At 36.6% G+C, this 22,831-nt stretch overlaps 1 protein-coding gene across 9 annotated transcripts in view; it reads right to left on the reverse strand.

The window, feature by feature from the left end:
* ITSN2 (intersectin 2) overlaps positions 1-22,831 on the reverse strand; it is a 145,736-nt gene that overhangs the window by 38,596 nt on the left and 84,309 nt on the right. For 7 of the 9 annotated variants that reach the window (XM_066378744.1, XM_066378745.1, XM_066378741.1 and 4 more), the window contains 11 exons: positions 22,423-22,559; positions 21,729-21,826; positions 21,151-21,326; positions 20,707-20,851; positions 17,567-17,772; positions 15,084-15,151; positions 11,817-11,983; positions 10,230-10,275; positions 10,026-10,147; positions 6,877-6,973; positions 5,786-5,977 (listed from right to left, as the gene is read on the reverse strand). In XM_066378744.1, the coding sequence (XP_066234841.1) occupies positions 5,786-5,977; positions 6,877-6,973; positions 10,026-10,147; positions 10,230-10,275; positions 11,817-11,983; positions 15,084-15,151; positions 17,567-17,772; positions 20,707-20,851; positions 21,151-21,326; positions 21,729-21,826; positions 22,423-22,559 (1,454 nt within the window). The remainder of the gene's footprint in view (positions 1-5,785; positions 5,978-6,876; positions 6,974-10,025; positions 10,148-10,229; positions 10,276-11,816; positions 11,984-15,083; positions 15,152-17,566; positions 17,773-20,706; positions 20,852-21,150; positions 21,327-21,728; positions 21,827-22,422; positions 22,560-22,831) is intronic. The other 2 variants (XM_066378746.1, XM_066378748.1) reach the window with 1 other exon arrangement.

Below are 22,831 nucleotides of genomic sequence, written 5' to 3' on the forward strand. Positions count from 1 at the left end.
CAATCAGAATTTCTTTTGCTTTTGAAATGACTTATGATTATCTAGGATCAAACTATTTCAATCTTGAACACTTAAAAGTTTCTTTTTTGCCCCCTGTGATATAAAATAATTCCCTGGCCTATACTCAGGGACTACATTAAGGAAAAAGAGAAATTCCAAAGAAATTCAATCAGGACTATAGATAAACAATCAAAAATAAGTTTTAAAGGGTGCTTCCAAAGAAATACACAATACAAACAATGTAGTTTGTGTCCTTTTAATAAACACACTTGCATAGTTGTATTACAATTTTGTAAAAATAAAAACAGATTACCTCATGCCAAGCGTGCCCAGCATTTGCACATCTCAATACCTTTAATACTATAGTTTTCAAGACACACACACAAAAAATTTAAGGCGAAAAACAGCACTTTGCAACAATTTAATAATTTATTACATTACAGTAGCATCACAGCAGCATTGGACAATGCCACTTTAGGCGGAAGTCTCTCAGAATTTCCACTAGAGATTCTATTTACAAGAATTTGGAACTTGGTAAAATTCATTCTAAGGAAATTTGGCAAATAAAGCTTTGACTGGAATTGGCATTTCTTTCTCTACTTTTCTTCTCCCCACCTTCTTTATTTAAAACTATCAGTATTCACATTGTACTTTAAAACACTAATATAGCAGTTACATTGTTTTAATAGTTCTATTACTTTAAAATGACTCTTTAAGATAAAGTTTTAGAGGAAACTTCTACAATGAAGAAGGTTGATTTAAATTTTCAAATTTCTAAAAAAACCCACAAAAACCAGCTTTGGTTTTAGAACTAATTTTTTCACTGCTGGAAAACCTATCAGATTTAATCACATACTTTAAAAATGATTATCATGTATTACAAATTTTAAATAACCTTTATCTCCTACAGGGTTCAGATTTACTCAGCAGTGTTCCCATTTTAAAACTCTGTGTTCCTGATAAACTGTTTCCTTCTAACGTTGCTTTCTGTGCAAACTGAAAGCTGCCTCGCACTGAATGAGGAAGAGAGCAAGTACGTGGCTACACGTGAGGTATTGCAAAGGATTACATGCACTTTTGACTGACATACAGCTTAAATATGTCACTATGTGATTTAGTCCATAGCTACCTGATTAGTACATTCTTTTCAAATTGAGTACAGATCCTAAGCTCTACCTGAATGTCATTCTTAATAGTCTATATCAGTGTAAAAGTGAATGATTTACATTATAAAATACCTTTGAAGTGATTTATCAGTGTATTAGGTAAGTCCAAATGCAAAAAAATAATTATAAAGAGAAAATGTTATGCCAAATCATGTGGCTAATTAGCGGCGGTCTGATTTCTAACCTCAGGGTTTATAATGAACTGAAAGTAACTCCTTAATCTGAATCCAACTAAAGGGTACAAAAGCAGAAAGTTCAGAACATTAAAAGGAAAGACCTAATAATCTGTTTGATTTGGGAGATCAGTTGATTTCACAAGGACTCAGTCTTTGTAATGTCTCCTTTAGTGACTGCAGGCAAATCTGTTATCCCACCTGTAAAGTAATATTATTGCTTTCCTATTAATGTCATAGTTTATAAAAGTATCATGATGATGCCAAATGCTAAAAATTGAGGTGGTCTGATAATTACAAGTCCCTACCCCAGGGAGCACACATACATATCACCACACATCCCAATAGCATGAAGTATTTTGGAATACAGACATTTGAACTTTGTGAAGTTCCAACTAAACTGTTGATTCTTTCTCAAGTGTTGTCAAGTTATGACTTAGGCAATATATGACTGAAATAAATCATTCATTCATAATATATAGGCACATTAACAAAAATATTGCACAAAATATGATTTTACTTAACTTAAACTCCAAGATATAAAATATGTTTTTATCTTCTTAAAGAACTCTGTGAGGAAATAAGTCTGTGACTGTATGTACACTTTTCCTGATAATACTTTGACATTCATAAACAGTAGATTGCACTGCAGTTTGTAAACATTTTAAATTGTATAAACTTCTCATTGATTTTCAAAAATAGTTTAATACTGTCCCCTAAAACTCCTTCTTGTTTCAGCTAAGTACTCTCACATTTATTAGTTTTAAATAATGTTAAGTGTTTAATAATCTTTAAAGTGTTTCCATTCAAGAAAAATTAAAATCCTATGCCAAAATAGCCAATGTGGTTGAGGAACAGATATTAGCCAGAGAATTCTGAATGGTAAAGTCAACCCTCTAGCCTCACAGCAGCTTAATGGACATAGAGGAACGCCAACTCACAATCTCTCCTTCACTCGGATTCATTCTTAACCAGACAGAGCCTGCACGCCTGCCTCAGGGACATTTAAACTCTTCAAAGGTTCCTTATGATCTTTACTAAATATATTAAGAAGAATGTCAACCTCTGTCCTTTTGTAATCTGGGATATGTAGTCACCTAATTAGAATAGATAACATGAATTTGACTTTAATATGTATTGTAGATATAAGTGTTCTAAACTAGGGAAGGTTTCATATCTCGTGGCCATTGATGGGAGCCTTTCAGTCCTCAAAAATGATACATTTTTAGATCATCAATGAAGAAGTAACAACTAATTGCTGCAGGACATGATGCAGTATCTTCGTTAGCCCAAAGCACATACAGATCCTGAGGGAACTACCATAGTATAGTGCTTGTCCTGGGCAGCGCACAGAGATGGTACATAATCTATTCTGTACATACTGACGGGGCAGGTCACTTTTTTCTTCTGAGATAAGAAACACTCCCCAAAGTGTTATTGCTCCTACCCCAAAATACACAGAAAAAAAAAAAAAAAGGTTATTTCCAATTCTTGGCCTTTAACGAATTTAAATACTGAATAGTGGCATATTAGAAGGTAACAGAGTAAACAGTGCATATTTGGGGGCAAATCACACATTGAACCAATTAAGAGCTCACTGTGATTAGGATTAGATCAAACATAAGAGCAAAACATATGCAAATTTTATCTGAATTCTGTAATCAATATACAAGTTGCAATAACATCAGAAAAGCATGGCAGTCCATTCCAAACAAGAGAGAACAGTTTGTGCAAATAGTGGGTCTTTGTGTGTTTGAATTCCCACCACGTAAGGGAAAACTCAATGTGCATGCTAATGACCTACAATTACCAAATTAAAAAAGAAGAAATATGCTCAAGGATGCCAGAGTGAACAGCAGGGAAAGCCACACAAAGACCCACTATCCTTTAACTTGATACAAATAAATTTTAACTGTAAATTAGAAACACAAATAAATAATCCCAAGTGGCTCTAACATTCGAACGAAGTTAATGAATTGTGTAGGAGATATTTGATCAGGGCTGCCTGCCCTGCCTCCACGCTAGAGTCAAACTTGGATAGTGGGTCTCTGGGGTGCTTTCACACTGGAAGACAACATTGGGTCCTATAAAAAGAAAAATGAGGAATAAAATGAACATAAAGCAAATTAAGTGAGAAAAAATTTGAATAACATGCAATGTCAACTAAACAAATTTGAATTATTATTATTCTCAACCTTTAAAAGAATACAGTCACGTACCACTTAATGACAGGAATCTGTTTTGAGAAATGCAACATCAGGCAATTTTGTCACTGTGCAAACATCGCAGAGTGCACTTACCCAAACCTAGATGGTACAGCCTACCACATACCTAGGCTATAGGGTATCCCACTGTCATAATAATATATACTTCTAAGGGACCAAGAAACACAAATGGTAATCTAAAATTTAACTGGTTTTTACTGACTAATATAAGGTCTACTGGAAAGTTCTGTCCGTTTTTGGAATAAAACAAAATACAAATTTTTCTTACCGTCAATAAACTTTATTAAATAATATAATTGCCATTATTATTAATGATTTCTTGCCAGCGTGAGGGCAATTTGTATATCCCATTTTTGAAAAATGTTTTATCTTTTGATGCAAAAAATTGAACCAGTGCTTGTTTGATATCTTCTTCATTTTTGAATTTTTTGCCCTTCAAAAAATCTTGTAAGGACAAAAACAAGCGATAGTCGGAGGGTGCTAAGTCCGGGGAATGTGGTGGATGCGACAGACATGCTTCTGTAGCATTTCTTCCTTGTTGAAATTTGTAAAAATTACAATGGCGTAAATGAACTTTATCAGTAGCTAATGGGTACACTATCGCTTCACACATAAGACTAACATGAATCAACTTTGTTTTAGTTAATTTGCTACGTCAGTATGTATACATTAAGTGATAAAAATAGAGAGGCGCACATGCGCCAAATAAACATGTGCTTACGTGTCGAAACTTGTGATAGAAACGGACAGAACTTTCTGGTAGACCTTATACATACCCGGCTGTTCTTCCTTTAGAATAGCTTTTTAAAAATATATATATATATTCATTCCTAAGAGAATTCTGAATTGAAAAAAGTGTTCCACCACAGAAAAACAAAATCAACAACAACAACAACGAGATAGCTGGAAAACCATCACCTGACATCATAGACAATATCACGCCCGATGCATTGACATGCTGGAAAGAAAGCCTCCAGGGATCACTAGCCAAAGCTCTTGTAGGCCCAGTAGGTCTGACCAGCTCTTCCTCTCTGATTCAGGAAGGTGCCTCAGGTACTCCTAACTAACCAGATAAACTGGCAAGCACTAAAAACTGCCAGACCATCAGCAGAGCTTAAAATGGTCATTAGTTTAGGTAACCCAAGTTGTTATTTTCTTTACCAATTCTCCTGAAACCCTAAGATGGTTTTGGGAATGTTCAAACCATAAAAAACTGGACTTCTCTGTCCTCCAAATTGGGAAATTTAGTTGCATTGTCTAAAGGAAAATCTTCTCCTAGAGTAAGAACTAGCTTTACGAGTTCCAAAGTGAAAATAAAGCATGAATACTGGAAAATTATAGTGTAAATTTGCAATACTTGCACTGAATTGTAAGCATACCTCAGCTATGACTGGGTTACCACTTAGATCTCTCAGGAATTAAATTAAAATGAAAGACTAAATCTATTAGAATAATTTCACAATAATAATAAAAATATAAATCATGATGTATTTTATATATATAAAAAAGAAATCAAAAGGGTGGGGAAAACTGATACTCATTTTATAAAGGTTAAAAAGTATTTCCTATTTCCAAGCACTGTTTGTTTTCTAATTTACTATTACTTCATGTTTATTGTCAAGTATAAGTAAGGTTACGTAACTACCAAGAAGTAATTTTAAATACCAAATATGACCCTTGTTCTAAAAACGGTGAACTAGACCTTGACGCATGTGTCTCTGTGCTGTGAAGTATCACCTAATTCACCTAACGAGAGTTTTAAAAACAAATAGCTTAAAAGAGTTTTTAAATTTTATTCTTACCTGTATGATGTGTAAATATATGGGAAATAAATACAATAAAAGGGTAATTTTTAATAGGTGAATAGGGTATTTACTATTTGCTTTTTACTAAGCTGAATACGACCACTGCATGCTGAGAAAGGTGGTGTGGTAAAGGGAACTGCAGTGTAGACCGCTGTCATACCAAATGACCCGTAAAAGAACTGGGACATTTTCAGATATAGTCTAACAGTAAGGTCTGAAGCTAGGAGAAAAATATTTAAAATAAGCAATATAACTTTTAAACTTTTGAAAAGCTTTTACATTTTCTTACTTTAAATACTAATATACATTTACTAAGAGTGCTGAGTTTAATACCTGATCCAGAACAGTACTAAAGGCAGTGCCACATATTAAAGCTTTTACACTAGCTGAGAGGCCAATGATTTGATATTACTCACACTGTTGACTTGGATCTGAGTCTGTCGTCATCTTAACATAGTTTGAAGGGAAGAGACCAGTCACCCCATTGATTTCTCCCTGCCACCAGTCAGGATCATCTTTGTTCAAAACATTGATAAGCTGTCCCTTGGAGAAGTTTAGCTCATCCTCATTGTTCGCTACATAGTCATACATTGCAATCACCTGACACACTGCCAAAAAAAAACAACACGACACATTTAACAAGTTAATTATTCCCACAAAGACATGTCAAAATTCCCCTAGGATCTGAATTACTCTAATATTTTTTTTTATAAATAAATTTTTATTTTATTGGGGCGACATCAATAAATCAGGGTACATATATTCAAAGAAAACATGTCCAGGTTATCTTGTCATTCAATTCTGTTGCATACCCATCACCCAAAGTCAGATTGTCCTCCGTCACCTTCTATCTAGTTTTCTTTGTGCCCCTCCCCCACCCCTCCCCCTCTCCCTCCTTCCCTCCCCCTGCCCCCCGTAACTACCACACTCTTGTCCATGTCTCTTAGTCTTGTTTTTATGTCCCACCAATGTATGGAATCCTGCAGTTCTTGTTTTTTTCTGATTTACTTATTTCATTCCGTATAATGTTATCAAGATCCCACCATTTTGTTGTAAGTGATCCGATGTCATCATTTCTTATGGCTGAATAGTATACCATGGTGTATATGTGCCACATCTTCTTTATCTAGTCTTCTAGTTTTTGTTAAAATTAGCCATAATTTGCCCTTCATTGGCTCTCTCTACCCTCCTTCCCTCATTCTGTTTCACAAAAGTTAAGCTTTTGAAATTACAGTTAGAAATCTAAGAGAACTGCTCTGCTTTAAGTCTGATGGTAGAGCAATGCCACTTTGAAAAATTTTAAGGAGTAAAGACATTCAAGTATCACTGAACAGTTGGCTGTTTCTACACAGAACTTTTTAGAAAGGAAATCCTCACTGTAACATATTTTTAGGCAGTGGTATAGAAATGACAATTTTCAATATTTTTCAGAGTTAGCTAATCTGAAAAGTTGGTGAGTTTTAACAAAAATTCTCTATGATAAAACACAAGTGAACCCATTCCATACCAGGATGAAAGGCAGGTGTAGTTTTTTCAGTACTGGGACCCAAAAGTTTAACGTGGCTGGCAGGAAACCATCCTTTCTGTCTCTTTTTGCCTCTGGCCTGTAAAATTAGCAAAAGAAGTATGAAAGTGATATTAAGACCAATTACTGAGACAGAAACTGAAAGTGAGTAAAACCCTGTGTACTATAGAATTTAATCTTACTTGAAGAAAGGTCTGGTTTTTGTATTTGGCTCCTGGGAGGTCATCCCTAAATCTCTGGACTGCCATGGCTGATGATGAGTGTCTTAGTTTGCCCTGGGGTCTTGACCACGCCAGATAGTCTAACAATGTGATTTACAGTGGGTACTCTGGGTCACAGAGTGTGCACTCAACCCCTGGAGAGGCTGGAGATTGAGTTCAGCCACACAGGCAGCCAACCATGTCTGCATGATCCAGTCCCAATAATTAACTCTGGACACCAAGGCTCAAGAGAGCTTCTTTGCTTGGCAAAACTCTTTCTGTTGGGACTGCTGTTCATGACTCCACCCGAGAGGACAGCTGGAAGCTTTGTGTTTGGAACTCTCCTGATTCTGCCCCATATATTTCTTCCCTGGGCTAATTTTAATCTAAATCCTTTGGCCATAATAAACTGTAACCATGGATCATACAGCAGCAGTCCCCCTTAATCTATAGTTTCACTTTCCAGAGTTTTAGTTACCCATGATCAACTGTGGTCTGAAAATATTCAGTAAAAAAAATCCAGAAACAAACAATTCATAAGTGTTGAGTTCCACACTAGTCTGAGTAGCATGATGAAATCTCACACCATCCCTCTCTGTCACACCCAGGACGTGAACCATCCCTTTGTCCAGTGCATCCACACTGTATACACTACCTGCCTATTACTCAGTAGCTGCCTAGGTTATCATATCAACTGTCATGGCACTGTAGTATTTGTATTCAAGTAACACTTATTTTACTTCATGATGGACCCAAAGGACAAGAGTAGTGATGCAGGCAATTGGGACATGCCAAAGAAAAGCTATAAAGTGATCCCTTTAAAAGAAAAGGCGAGTACAGTAAGATATTTTGAAGGATCACATTCACATAACTTTTATTGCAGTATACTGTTACACTTTTTCTAATTTTACTATTAGTTTTCTTTCTTTTTTTTGTTTTCTTACTATGTTTAATTTATAAATTAAACACTATCATAGGTATAAATGTATGGGAAAAAATATAGTACCATATTTGCGCATGTATAAGATGCTCCTATGTATAAGACACACCTTAATTTTGGGGCCCAAAAATGGAAAAAAAATGTATTACTTCAAGTTATTGAACTCAAGTTTTATTCATCATAAAATTCATATAACTCCTCATCACTGACAAAACTCACATCCATTAGCTTGTCCTCATCTGTGTCTGATGATGAATCACTATCTTCATATATTGCCTCGTCCTCAGTTCTACCTATGGCATTTGAAATATCACAATCACTGTATAAGATCCACCCAGTTTTTAGACCCCAAATTTTTTGAAAAAGGGTATGTCTTATACATGGGGAAATATGGCATATACAGGGTTCAGTACTATCTGTGGTTTCAGGCATCCACTAGAGATTTTAGAATATATCCCCCCCAGATCAAGGGGGACTACTGTAGCTTTCAGTGAGTCTTGTGAGTCCTTCTAGTAAATTACTGAACTTGAGATTGGTCCTGGGGACCTCCAAACTTATAACTGGTGTCAAAAGTAAGGGTGGTCTTGGGGACCCCTGCATTCTGCATTGGCCTTCCAGGTCAACATCAAACAACTGGAAGATTCAATATGCATCTCAAAGTGCAGCTGAAAACACTATTTGTAGAAGTCTATTAGGAGATCTTTCAGGCTTAGAGTAATCTGCGAATTTCACACAAATAATATTAATAAACTAAAAAGACTTTTCTGGAGTTCTTTTTTTTTTACAGAGACAGAGAGAGAGAGAGTCAGAGAGAGGGATAGACAGACGGGAATGGAGAGAGATGAGAAGCATCAATCATCAGTTTTTTGTTGGGACACCTTAGTTGTTCATCGATTGCTTTCTCATATGTGCCTTGGGCCTTCAGCAGACCAAGTAACCCCTTGCTTGAGCCAGCGACCTTGGGTTCAAGCTGGTGAGCTTTTGCTCAAACCAGATGAGCCTGCGCTCAAGCTGGCGACCTTGGAGTCTCAAACCTGGGTCTTCCGCATCCCAGTCCGACACTCTATCCACTGCACCACTGCCTGTTCAGGCTGGAGTTCTTTTAGTAAGTTTGAGCCAGCACTTAAAATGGCACAGCCCATGGTAAACACCTCTTGGGGCTTTGTTAATTCATCAGGAGATAATAAATAAAATTTGTGGAGAGCCATGTTTCCCATTTAGTTGGGTCAATCTTCAAAGCTAACTTGAAGGTGGAATTTCAGAAGGTTATTCAAGAAGATACTGAATTTTGAACATTCACTGTTCTTTAGGTAAGTTGATGTGCAAGAATGAAGCTATGTTTATTCTCCTTATTACAATCATGTATCAATCTTACATAAAACAACAGCTATTGAACCACTCATCATCTTTTAATTCTAAAATGTTCTTTAGTTTTAAGTAATAAGGAAATCATAGTAGTGAGAGAAAAAAATATCTCTGTATCAAAACATATACAGTAACTTTCTCTATTAACATTATAGGGACAAAAGACAGGCTCTTCTATGCCTGTGCTTCCTTTCCTTGCACTGATGTTTCAAAAACATAAGACGACATGGGGACAGTCCAATGGGTAGTCTTTCCTAAGTCACATCCTGGCTCATGTTTTTCCTCCTGGAGGCTGTACTGTAAGCCTGGGTTATCCCAGGCAAAGATGATGCTGAGCTTTTCTTTAAGAAGGTGACCTATGGTTTATTGAAGCAGGTATTACTGGAAAACAATGATGTCTTTAGAGAAAAGTATTCTTATTGTTACTTACAATATCTATTCAACTGTGCTAAAAAGGAACAGTTTAAAGATTTGAGGTAAACATTATACATTAAAATGTTATACAGTATAGGTTATTAACAAGTGGTAAGATTCCAGGTGACCTGAAATTTTTACTCATTTTATTTTTAAGAGGCATGCAATGCTTTTGTAATAAAATTGATAAGATGTTATTTGAAGATTATTACCTGTAACTCCCCTTGCCACCACCCACTTGTATTTTTCTTTAAAATTAGTATTAACTGCCCCGGTGCAAGGCTAAGTTGTTCCAAACCAGAAGCTACATACGCTGAAGTTACTTGAGCAATTTCTGAAAAGGAAAAAAAGACAAAAACTATGAATTCAAGACTATTGAACATGTCAGTTATTTTTTCAGTTCGTTTTATACATACCAGGTTTCTTGTTTAATGTTCCAGATTTGCTAGCAGTCCCAAAACTCTGTAAGGAAAGGAAAACACTGTTTGATCATTTTCCAAAAAACCCGGATATAAAAGTATAGAGGTTATTAGGAATTAGAGATGTCAAATTCCCAGGAGTCTTGTTTCTTTAAATGAGGAGCAAAATAACAATTTTTTATTTAGGTTAACAAAAAATGTAAAGAATCCAACACTTATGGGGAGATCTGGTCTGCTAACAGAGTAGCAGACTGCTACTCTGCTAACAGTTGGCATCCACCGATTCAATAGGAAGAGCTCATTTCTGAATCCTTCCTGAATATTAACCTGACTATCCAGGCCAAATATACCCAACTTATCAATGGGGTTAGTGCTACATACAACCTCTGGGCCTGACTAGGGTAAGGCATATATGAGTTTTGTTCCTGCTATATAAGAGTCATCCTTTTATTTTATTTTATTTTACTTTATTTATTTATTTTTGCTATGTTCCCCCTGAACCTGACCTAAGAACAAAAGAATCCTTACTCCAGCACCATGACCTGTTTGACTTTCCAGGATAAGTTGGGCCAAACACATTTCTTCTTTTTAGGAATTTGAATAAGAAGCAAGAAGAGTTAATTTTTTTCTGTTAGTAGATGCAGTTGTAGTAACAGCACTGGGGAAGAGCTGATGACTGTCAAGAGCTAGTATTTTTTGAGCACTTACTAAGAATGTTACATATATTCACTTAGAGAATTTTCACAATACATAGTTATTATTATCTCCATTTTACAAAAAAGAAAACAGGCACAGAAAGGTAAAATGACTTGTCTAAGGTTACCTAGTCTCTAAGTGGTAGAACCAGAGGTCAACCTAGGAGGTCTCATATTTTTAAATTTTCAGTTTGAATTTCTAATATGGATAAATTTATCACTAGCTATAGCCCATATATTTAAAAATATTCTTTTGAAATCCCCAGTAATTTTTAAGAATGTAAAAAGTTCCTGAAACCAAAATGCTTTAAGACTGGCTGCACCATACAATACTATTGGTGGGATAAAATTCAGAATGAGTTACATTAACGTCAGAGCATTAAAGTAAAAACTTATAAACTACTTCACGGTGGTTCCTTGTAAGCCTCCCTGAATCTGGAACCCCTCCTTAACTCCAGTTACCATTAGGCCCAGCCCTACCAATGGCTCTTGTTCTTAGAATTTCATCAAATCCTGTCTTCTTTCTCTAACAGGATCTCTGTAATAAACTCTATTTTATTGGAGCTCCTTAAGTGGTTTCCTTATAACGAAAGCAGCCTGACCAAAACCATATTCATGAGTCTGTTTTTTTTTTTTGTTTTTTTTTTTAAGATTTTATCTATTGATTTTAGATAGAAGAGAGAGAAAGGTGGTGGGGGAACAGTGGGAAGCATCAACTTGCAGTTGCTTTTGACTAGGTAAGCCTGGGTCTTGAACTGGAGAATTCAGCATTATCAGTTGACACTTTACCTACTGTGCCATCACAGGTCAAGCCATGAGTCTGTTTTAAGTATGAACCTTGAATAAACAAGAATGGGATGATTCTGTTTCTAGACCAAAATAACTCTACCTCTTGATCTTTTGGTTTGACATAATTTGATGGAAAAATTCCAGTTCTCTCTCCAATACTTCCTGTCCACCATTCTCCATTTTTCTGAGTCACCAATATTTCTTCACCTTCAGAGAATGTCAAATCTCCAGGTTCTACACTTGAATATGAATAAAGTGCAATATACTCTGTAGAAAACAAAGCAAAAAAACCCAACAACTAATTTTGGTTGTAAGATTGCAGAAGTTAAAAAAATTATGTTAATTTCTGAGATCCTGAGTAAATTCACCATGGAAGATCTTACAACTTAAGGAAACAATATAAAGAGATGTTAGAATAGAAAATGAAATGATTACAGGGGGTCCTCGAGTTATGACAGCTTCCACATATGACATTTCGAGTTTATGATGCCAACCATAGGAATAAAGGTAAGGAATTTTTTGGGGTCATTTTTTCTGTTATTACAGTACAGTGTACAGTACAGTATATTTATGTCCTTTTGTTTTTTCTGTGGCTTAGATGTGTTTTTATGTTCTAGATCAGTGGTATCAACCTGGTCCCTACCGCCCACTAGTGGGCATTCCAGCTTTCATGGTGGGCAGTAGCAGAACAAGCAAAGTATAAATAAAAAGATAGATTTAGGCCCTGGCCGGTTGGCTCAGTGGTAGAGCGTCGGCCTGGCATGCGGGAGTCCCAGGTTCTATTACCGGCCGGGGCACACAGGAGAAGCACCCATCTGCTTCTCCACCCCTCCCCTTCTCCTTCCTCTCTGTCTCTCTCTTCCCCTCCCACAGCCAAGGCTCCATTGGAGCAAGGTTGGCCCGGGCACTGAGGATGGCTCTGTGGCCTCTGCCTCAGGCGCTAGAATGGCTCTGGTTGCAGCAGAGCGATGCCCCGGATGGGCGGAGCACCATCCCCTGGTGGGCATGCCGAGTGGATCCCGGTGGGGCGCATGTGGGAGTCTGTCTGACTGCCTCCCCGTTTCCAGCTTCAGAAAAATACAAAAAGGAAAAAAAAAAAAAAAAGATAGATTTAACTATAGTACGTTGTTTTATAAAGATTTATTCTGCCAAACTTAGCGAAAATCCGACATAAAGTACTTGGTAAGTAATTATTATTATATGCTTTAACTTGCTGTAACTCTGCTTTATAAATTTTATAAAGTAAAGTTACTTCCCTACTTTATATATAATCACCATTACTGTGGAACCGGTGGGCAGTTAGAAAGTTTTACTACTAACAGAGATACAAAAGTGGGCAGTAGGTATAAAAAGGTTGACTACCCCTGTTCTAGATTATGATTTTACAACTGTGTTAGGATAAGTAAGTGACTTAGGTTAGGGTAACACCAAAATTCGGGTTATGTCACTGTCGTAGGAACGGAACTGTGTTATAATCCAAGGACTCCCTGTATTCAGCAATTTCTGAAAAGAAGTTTATTTGATTTCACATAAAGCTTTACTATGAGATTTCTTTTTTAAAATTGTATCAACATCATCATATTACAGAACTACACATAGATATTAGTGTCTCCAATTTATATAGTCAAAATATGAAAATATTTTTAACCTTTTACACAAAATGTATTTTAATCTGTTGTTTTCTCTTTAATTCTTTTATGCACACATTTAGCAAAAAGCCCAATACTGAGCCAACCTTAGTATTAGAGGCCGAACTCCATCACAAGGACCTAGCTCCTTGCCTAGTATGTGACATGAAGTAGATGCTCAATAAATATGTGATAATGAATGACCTCAAGTGAAATGACTAAGCTGTAATACTGTCTTTGGATCTTATTAATGTAAATGCTGTGACTGCTACTGTAGACATAGTTAATGAACAAATTTTAGAGATCTTTCTCTTTTGAGAGTTTTGTTAATTTTTTTAATTTTATTTATTCATTTTTTTTTAAAGAGGAGAGAGAGACAGAGAGGGAGAGAGAGGAGAGAGAGACAGAGAGAGAGAGAAGGGGGGAGGAGCTGGAAGCATCAACTCCCATATGTGCCTTGACCAGGCAAGCCCAGGGTTTCGAACCAGCGACCTCAGCATTTCCAGGTTGACACTTTATCCACTGCGCCACCACAGGTCAGGCCGAGTTTTAATTTGTTAACATGGAATTTGATCTGTGTATCATAAGCTGAAGATGACCAGAAACACCATCTGAAACCTATTTATTATTCAAATTCTCAGTATTACTCAACCAATTTAACAAAATAAAAATGATTATAAGGCTTAGGTCTGCTGAAACATGCAAGGTCCTTTCCAAAATGCTTGTATCTTCCTAGGCTCATTTCACAGTAAATTTAGGGTTCCAGCCTTGCTGGTGATCTGAAGCTCCCTAATCTTTCACAATGACACTATTCCCTTTGTCCACAAGAGCTTCCTCTTCCTTTGTCACTATGCAAGACCCTACTCATTGTTTAACAAGATTCAACACTGCCGCCTCTGTGGATTCATAGATCGTATTCAAAACTGTGTTTTGTTCACTCATTATAGAATTTATTACAAATATGTACCTATTTTCCCTATTCTTCTGTGAGCTTAGAGGCTGTGCTTTATTCATCCTTGTATGTTTTAAGCTGTAGCATAGATTCTCTAATTTAGTAGATATTAAATAAATTGTTTAATTTACTATTAAACTGATTTTCTTGAGGAATATAAACAGAAAACATACTTCAACTATTCAACTAATTTTTACATGGATATATACAATTCATTTATAAACCCAATGTATGTAACTATTAATGAAAAAATGTCTGTAAAGACGGTAGACAATCTTTCATTTTTCAGCACAATAACATGATCAAAATAATTAATCAAACAGCCCTAAAGGCTATAAATATTTTTCTTTGTAATACTTATGATAAAATATATTTTGATTTCAAATCCTACTTAATGACTTATATGGCACACTGTAATAAAAATGCAATTTGTAAATAATTAAATGTACTAAAAGTTCCTTACATCCTAAACATCTATAATTTGGATATATAATAGCAGAAAACAAAAACCTTTGTACTATCTCACTGCAACACTTTTTACTTATGATCTTATTTATCAAAGCAGTGTACGGTGAATTTTTATAGTACTGATTTTCTAAAAGTGCCAAGTATATTCAGTCATATCTTTTCTATACCCTCAATATTATGTGAAACAGGCAAGGGACAGGTTTTCCTAACCGCACTTTAACACTGAAGACACAGAAGCAGGAAGAAGGACAACTGGGAAGTCAGCTAACTTAGTAGCTAATCTGACTCCCATCTAATTTACAAATTGCCAAAAGCTCACCTTCTCCTACTGCATAGGCCACAGAGGTAGGTTTCTTATTTACAGCTGCATACAAAGCTTCCGGTCTGCTAAATAAACATACAAACAGATAAAAAAAAAAAAGACAACAACCAAGAAAGGTATTTGATGAATACAGCAAGTGTTAGCAGCACATTCTTTTAGAGCTTTCTAAAATTAATCTACATACTGTCTCATTACACGGGCTATAAATTTCTCATACACAAAATCCTAGTGGATTAAGAAATGGCTAGTATCAAACTTCTAAATTTTTAATATTTTAAAAGTAATTTCAACCTAATTTATCAACAGTTTTTCAAATGTGCAATTATTTGCCTTTCTAAAGGAACTTAAAAGACACAAATGCAACAGTAAATGGGCAGTTATTTGGTAAAGCACATATGGGGCATGGCTTAGTATAGGGAAAAAGAAGGGTAATACACAAATTTTATTATTTGTTTAAAGCACACTACATTAACATATACTGTATATAAATATATATTACTAATCAGTAACAGACAAAAAATAATAGCACTAAATTTCCAAGTTAACCCACAAAACTGTTCTCAACAAATTGGAAAACTGTTGAGTTTAAGAACTAGACTGCTGGAGGAAGCACTGGGCTCCCAAGGACTCGTGAGTAAATTACAGAGTGAGGCAGTTTTGGGGGGAAACAGTAGAACCTTACTATAACTCATGGCGACAACTGAAAGGACTGCCTTGTTTATTGCTGAATTCTCCATCACCGTAGGTTTTCAAGTTACATGCCTTATCTGTTAGAAAAGGTCAGTAATTGAGTGAAAAGTCAGAAGAAATGCCCTTTACAAAGAATTTAAACTTAAGTCTTTGTGCTTAAGTTTTCTTCTCTGTAAAATTTATGTAATTTAAATAAACTAATTCCTATAAAGGGCCAACATACACATATAATTATTGTTACTGTTATAATTACATACTTTTAAATTTAAAATACTATCATTTTGAAAAGTAAATTTCTGCATTTGAACTAAAAATTGATACATAGGATCTTGGCAGTAAAAGGTTTTTAAAAATTTTTTAGTGTATTCTTTTTATTCAATCAATTAGAAAACTGAAGATCACCTGACCAAGTGGTGGTGCAGTGGATAGAGCGTCAGACTGGGACGCAGAGGACCCAGTTTCAAAATCCCGAGGTCGCCAGCTTGAGCACAGAGTCACTGGCTTGAGACATGACCCCACGGTCGGTAGCTTGAGCCCAAATGTCGCTGGCTTAAAGCCCAAGGTTGCTGGCTTAAAGCCCAAGGTTACTACTGGCTTGAGCCCAAGGTCGCTGGCTTGAGCTAGGGGTCACTCACTCTGCTGTAGTCCCCAGTCAAGGCACATATGAGAAAGCAATCAATGAACAACTAAGGAGACTAAGGAGCAGCAACCAAGAATTGATGCTTCTCATCTCTCTCCCTTTCTGTCTGTCTGTCCCCATCTGTCCCTCTGTGTGTCTATTACAAAAAAAAAAAGAAAAAACTGAAGATCAAGAAGGTTATTTCATAAAACCCGGCAAAAATATCAGAATCAGAACTTAAGCCTCTTGATATCCAAATACCAGTCCCTTTTATTTAAATCATATTGCTTTCCTATTTAGGTCAATGTCCACATAAAACATAAGAGAGAGTTCACTATTGCTAGACTAGAGTACTTATTTATTTCCTTGTATTAAAGACGTGAGATGAGCTGACTTCTCTACAGATTGGGAACCAAAGGCCAGAGACTTTATCTGGTTCCTGCTTTATGTTCATTTGAAAGTTCATTCACTTGACTCTTCATTCATTTGCTCTTCTCCTTACTCACTGAGCTGATATGACCAAGCAGTTACTATGAGTTAAGATTATACTAGTCTGTGCTCACTTTTGTATTTAAATATTAAAAATGATTCTAACCAGGGGGAAAAAAAAAGATTACACTATTCATGGAAAAACTAAAAAAAAAAAAAAAAAAAAAAGATAAAAAGCTGTGGACCCCAGCCTCCTGGAGTTTATGATCCAATAAGGGATATGGGTAAGAAAGTAAATAACTACAACACAGTGTGTTATCAACAATAAGAGAGGTGACCTTTAAAGGACTCTGGAGGCCCAGACATGGAATGCTTCACTCTGGCAACGAGGAGGCCCTCAGTAAGTATTTATTTAAATAATGACAACTTAAAGTAAATAACAAGAGAGAAATGCTCCAAAGAAAATGAAAAGTTCACTAAGTGACCTGATAGTTACAAAGAAAGTAACAGATCTAAAATTTTAGGGACTTTGAAAACTTTAGAAACCTTAAATAACTGGAATAAATGATATTCTAAAGCTGGTACAAATATCCGAACGCCTTTTTTCACTCTAGGAATGACCTTTCCTGTGTTCAAACTCAAGCATAAACTTCTTGTTTCACTGCAGTCAGTCATACTATGGCTGACTCATTAGTGAAAACACCAACATCCACACCTCATGCAAACACACAAAAATGCTTACTCTTCTCGCTTGACTTCACTCCCAGGGATGATTTTGACATAAGATTTTGGAAACCATCCTCTTCCTCCATGCACCTCCCCAAACCACCAATTTTCTTGCTGCTCCAAGACAGTAATAATATCATGTTTTGAGAAGTTCAAGTGGTTATCTTTCTTTGCAGTCCAGGAACAAAGGGCCTGTGCTTTTAGATTTTCTACAACCTGTCCCTGTGAATATAAAAACACAAAATTAAGAAAAAAACCCATTATTCCTGTTTCCTAGTATACAAACATACTTCCTGTATAAACAGCAGACCAATTTGGTGTGGTGGTGTTTATTTCCAATGGTGACTTAAGATAATTTTAATCATCTGACCAGGTGATGGTTCAGTGGATAGAGCACTGACCTGGGATGCTGAGGACCCAGGCTTGAAACCCTGGGGTTGCCAGCTTGAGCATGGGATCCTAGACATGATCTCATGGTTGCCGGTGAGCCCAAGGTCACTGTCTTAGCTGGAGCACTGCCCACCCCCAAACCCCAAAACATTAATGAGAAGCAATCAATGAACAACTAAAGTGCCACAACTATGAGTTGATACTTCTCATTTCTCTCCCTTCCTCTCTCCATCCCCCTTGCTAAGAAAAAAAAAGATAACCTTAATCTGCTTACTTAAAATTATATATGACAGACAACCACCTGAAGTAGCCCTCTGTTAAGTTAAAGACTGAACACCTATCATTCAAGGAAACACCTTGGCTTTAAGCGTCACTGGCTCAAAGGAGAACACTGGCTGCTCTGTATGTAACAGAACAAATGGAAAGGGAAAGAGCCCGCCTTCTCTCTCCTCCAGTGCCCAACAGGTGGATTCAGTTTCCTGCACTAGGAATGGAGATGTGTTCGTGCTCAGCCTCCCTCCACTTTTCTGCTTTCTTTCTCTTTTTTGTATTCTTATTCATTCTTCTTTCTTTCCCTCTCTCTCAGAAGAGCAGTGGTTTTGTTTGGTTGACAAGGCTAACCTCTACCTCTGCTCTAACCTTCTGTTATGCTCTCCTATTTTCTAAAAATATTTTATAACAGCATAAAGTCCCCTCTCTTGAATCTTCCATCTCTCTACTTTTTACTTCTTCCTCCAAATTTCTTGAAGAAATAGCAGTCTTAAACTTGCTTTCCAATTTCACCCCTCAATCCATTCTACTTTAGGCTCTCTACCCACTGTACTACTGATCCTCTTCCTGACAAGGTCATTGATAACAGCAAGACTAAAAGCATCTCCCAGACCTTATGTTCTCTGATCTCTTAGCAGTGCTGACATAACTAAAACCCTTGTAGATCCTGAGGCTCACTCTCTGGGAATTGATGGCTCCTCTTTGGTCTAGCCTCTTTCTTTTCCTGTTTCACATGATTTCCCTCAATAATTTTATTTATGCCTATGACTTCTCAAATCTATATCTTACTATTATTTTTTTAAAATTTTATTTATTGATTTTACAGAGAGAGGAGACAGAAGGACAAGGATCAAGAAGCATCAACTCATGGTTGCTTCACTTTAGTTGTTCATTGATTGATTGTTTTTCGTATGTGCCTTGGCCAAGCAAGCCCAGGGTTTCGAACCAGCAACCTCAGCTTTCCAGGATGACATTCTATCCATTGTGTCACCACAGGTCAGACTCAAATCTATATCTTAATTTCAACTTTATCCCTGAACTCCAGACTTGTAAATCAAACTGCCTACTGGGCAATCCCTCCAGGATGTCCTTAATACAGATACTTAAGTTATAAGTCTGAAAAGTAATCATGTTGAGAACCCACCAAACCTACTCCTCCTACAATGCCTACCCAATACATGATTATCCCCATCCTTTCAGATACTCAAGATAAAGATCCTGAAGAGGTATCTGTAACTCCAACTTCCTTATGTTCCACATTCAATGGATTGTCAATTTTATGTCAATTTCTAATACTTTAAAAAAAAATCCATCTTCTCTTCTATACATTTTCATTTCTGTGGCATTGGTTTACAACATCAGCTCTTATTATTTAGCTATTGTAGTAATACCTCCCTTACCTGGTCTCCTCTCTCTGCTTTCTCCCACCAATCAGGCCTCTATCCTACTGCCAGAGTTACTTTTCTAAAATATGCATCTCAACTCCTCTCTTAAAAACCTTTAGGGGCCTTCCACTGCCAAGCTGCTTAGCATGGTATTACATGCTTCACAAATAAACCTCAGCCTATAGCTCTAACTTCACTTCTTATTAACCCTTTCTCCATGCACCCTGCAGTCCAACCACACTATAAACAACTCCTGTTTCCTGAAAACTCCTGGTGTTAACATGCCTCAGTGACTTTCCCCAAACTGCCCTTTTTCAGGAATACTTCTATTTGGTGAAATCTTATTTTCTTTTTTTTTTTTGGTATTTTTCTGAAGCTGGAAACGGAGAGAGACAGTCAGACAGACTCCCGCATGCGCCCGACCGGGATCCACCCGGCACACCCACCAGGGGCGATGCTCTGCTCCCCCCAGGCGTCGCTCTGCTGCGACCAGAGCCACTCTAGCGCCTGAGGCAGAGGCCAAGGAGCCATCCCCAGCGCCCGGGCCATCTTTGCTCCAATGGAGCCTTGGCTGCGGGAGGGGAAGAGAGAGACAGAGAGGAAGGAGGGGGGGTGGAGAAGCAAATGGGCGCTTCTCCTATGTGCCCTGGCCGGGAATCGAACCCAGGTCCCCCGCACACCAGGCCGACACTCTACCGCTGAGCCAACCGGCCAGGGCCGAAATCTTATTTTCAAAAGTTCTATTCAAATATCTTGCTCTTTGTGAAGCCTGCTCTAATTTCCACAGATTGAATAAGCTGCTCTCTCTTTTGTATACCATGCAAGACTCTATAGAACACTTTCATTTTAATACTTCTCAGACTTTACCTTTATTTATTTATATCTAATTAGATTATGATTTATTAATGGCAGAGATTTTCTTCATTAAATTTCTAGCACATAATAAAATGCCTAGAATTGACAGTGATACAATAAATACTTTTTGAGTGAAGGTGAAATCTGTAAGGCTCTATTCTGATGAAGTCTGCAATATTTAGAAATAATATTAATGTAAGAATGTTTGCAATGGTTACATCTAAGAATAAAGCACACAAAAACTAAAAATACATACCTGTCCATGAATAGGTGACACAGACCCAGGGGACACAGTGCGGGTAAAAGCTGATTTTTTCTGCCATGATGTATTAACAGTTAGATTGGAAAAAGATACATTTTGATAATCAGTAACTGATGCTGGCTGATTTGAAGAAAGCGACCTGTAAATATAACACTTTGATATAAGTATACTTAATTGTTTTGAATCAAATGAAGTACTATTATCAATAAGATAAATTATGTATGATATAAACACAATTTGCAGGGAAAAAAGAATTTACGAACATAGTGATCTATATTTTAATTATTAAATTTCAGTATTAAAATTGGAACAAGGAAGTACTCTTGGAGAGTCCAGGGCAGGTTATAATATCATTAAGTAGCAGGCTGACATAACTATATATTAGATATTCATACATTTGCATAGCCATAGAAACCCCACTGTTAGCTAAAAACTTACTCAGAAGAAGTTGAGGTAGCAGATAAAGATACTGTGGGAGGAAGTAAGGCCTTCTTAGGAGACACAGATTTTTCACTTGATGGCATTTTTTCTACATAGTTGCATGGAAACCAGCCAAAATTTCCTTGGAAACTACCATAAAGCCAACCAGGTTCTCCTGTGGTTTTCTCATCAACCTAAAGAAACAAAAAGAAGGGTAACAGTGGTTAGAAAGCCACATATTTGCAATGAAAAGAGATGCAGACTTAAACACAACTACTGCGACACGCACTAGTCGGTCGGATAACTGAGGTGTCTACCCAGTGGCTAATGGCTGGGTAGCACTGTACAGCGTGGATATGCTGGACAATCAGGATGATTCACATCCCATGTAGGACAGAGTACGATTTTATCATGCTGCTTAGAATGGCATGAAATTTAAAACTTATGAATTGTTCATTTCTGGAAATTTCCATTTAATATTTTCAGACCATGGTTGACCACAGGTAACTGAAATCACAGAAGTGAAATTACAGATAAGAAAGTAAGATGTTACATTGTATTTAGCTTGTGAGAAAAAAAAAGACCCTGTTTCCTACCTGTATTATATCCCCAGAATTAAAACTCATCTCATCATGGCTTCTTGCTTCAAAGCGATACAAAGCTCTATAATTCACCAAATCACGAGCAGGCTCACCTAAAGAGAAGAAAATTGTCATTATTTGTTACTTGCAAAGACTTAAATTTCTATTCTTTCATTAAAATAAGCAGTTTAGTTGCACTGGCTAAATAAAATATTCAAGACCATTTACTTCAATTATGAAAACCATGTCATGGCCTGTTCATAGTGAGGACTACCTTCTCTCAATGTTGTTTTAAGATTTTTACCCTCAGTCTGTTTTTTTTTTATTTATTTTTTTTAATTTATTCATTTTTAGAGAGGAGAGAGAGAGACTGAGAGAGAGGAGAGAGAGAGAAGGGGGGAGGAGCCGGAAGCATCAACTCCCATATGTGCCTTGACCAGGCAAGCCCAGGGTTTCGAACCAGCGACCTCAGCATTTCCAGGTCGATGCTTTATCCACTGCGCCACCACAGGTCAGGCCCCTCAGTCTGTTTTAATAAGCCTACCTAGTTCTCATCCACATTTAATTTAGAAAGTTTTATTTTTTATTCTAAGATAATCATCTGTCTTAAATTTCTTCTTTTTTTTGCATCTCATCAGAATCTTTATTTTATTTTTTTGTTGGTCTGTCCTAGAAAAATCAAATCTTTTATTTTCATCCCTATCCTTACATTGTTTTTCCTCAGTTTTCTTTTCCTCTTCTTGAACTGTTTCTTGTGTCTTTTCTTCCTGGAGTCGCTTTTGTTTTTCTTCTTCCTCCTTTCTGAGATTTTCTCTCCATAAGTTTTCTTTTCCTTGCTTTGCTTTCCTTTACAGAAAAGAGAAATAGTTTGCATAATATCCTAAAATATTTTAAACAAAAAATGTAATTATTTTGCTCAGGACACACTGAAAAAATATTATGTATTTTTAGACATATCATATATTTATATAGAATAATATAGTTATATATTTACCATATAGTAAAGAGATGCAAGTAGAGGGTATGGAGGAACAGGACGAAGGGGAAATGAATTAAGAGAGGAGCCTTGTACAAACAGATGAGCTGGGGAGTATGGTTGACAGTTCCCCACACCCTCA

The sequence above is a fragment of the Saccopteryx leptura genome, chromosome 3, assembly GCF_036850995.1.
Source record: "Saccopteryx leptura isolate mSacLep1 chromosome 3, mSacLep1_pri_phased_curated, whole genome shotgun sequence".
Classification (NCBI taxonomy): Eukaryota; Metazoa; Chordata; class Mammalia; order Chiroptera; family Emballonuridae; genus Saccopteryx; species Saccopteryx leptura.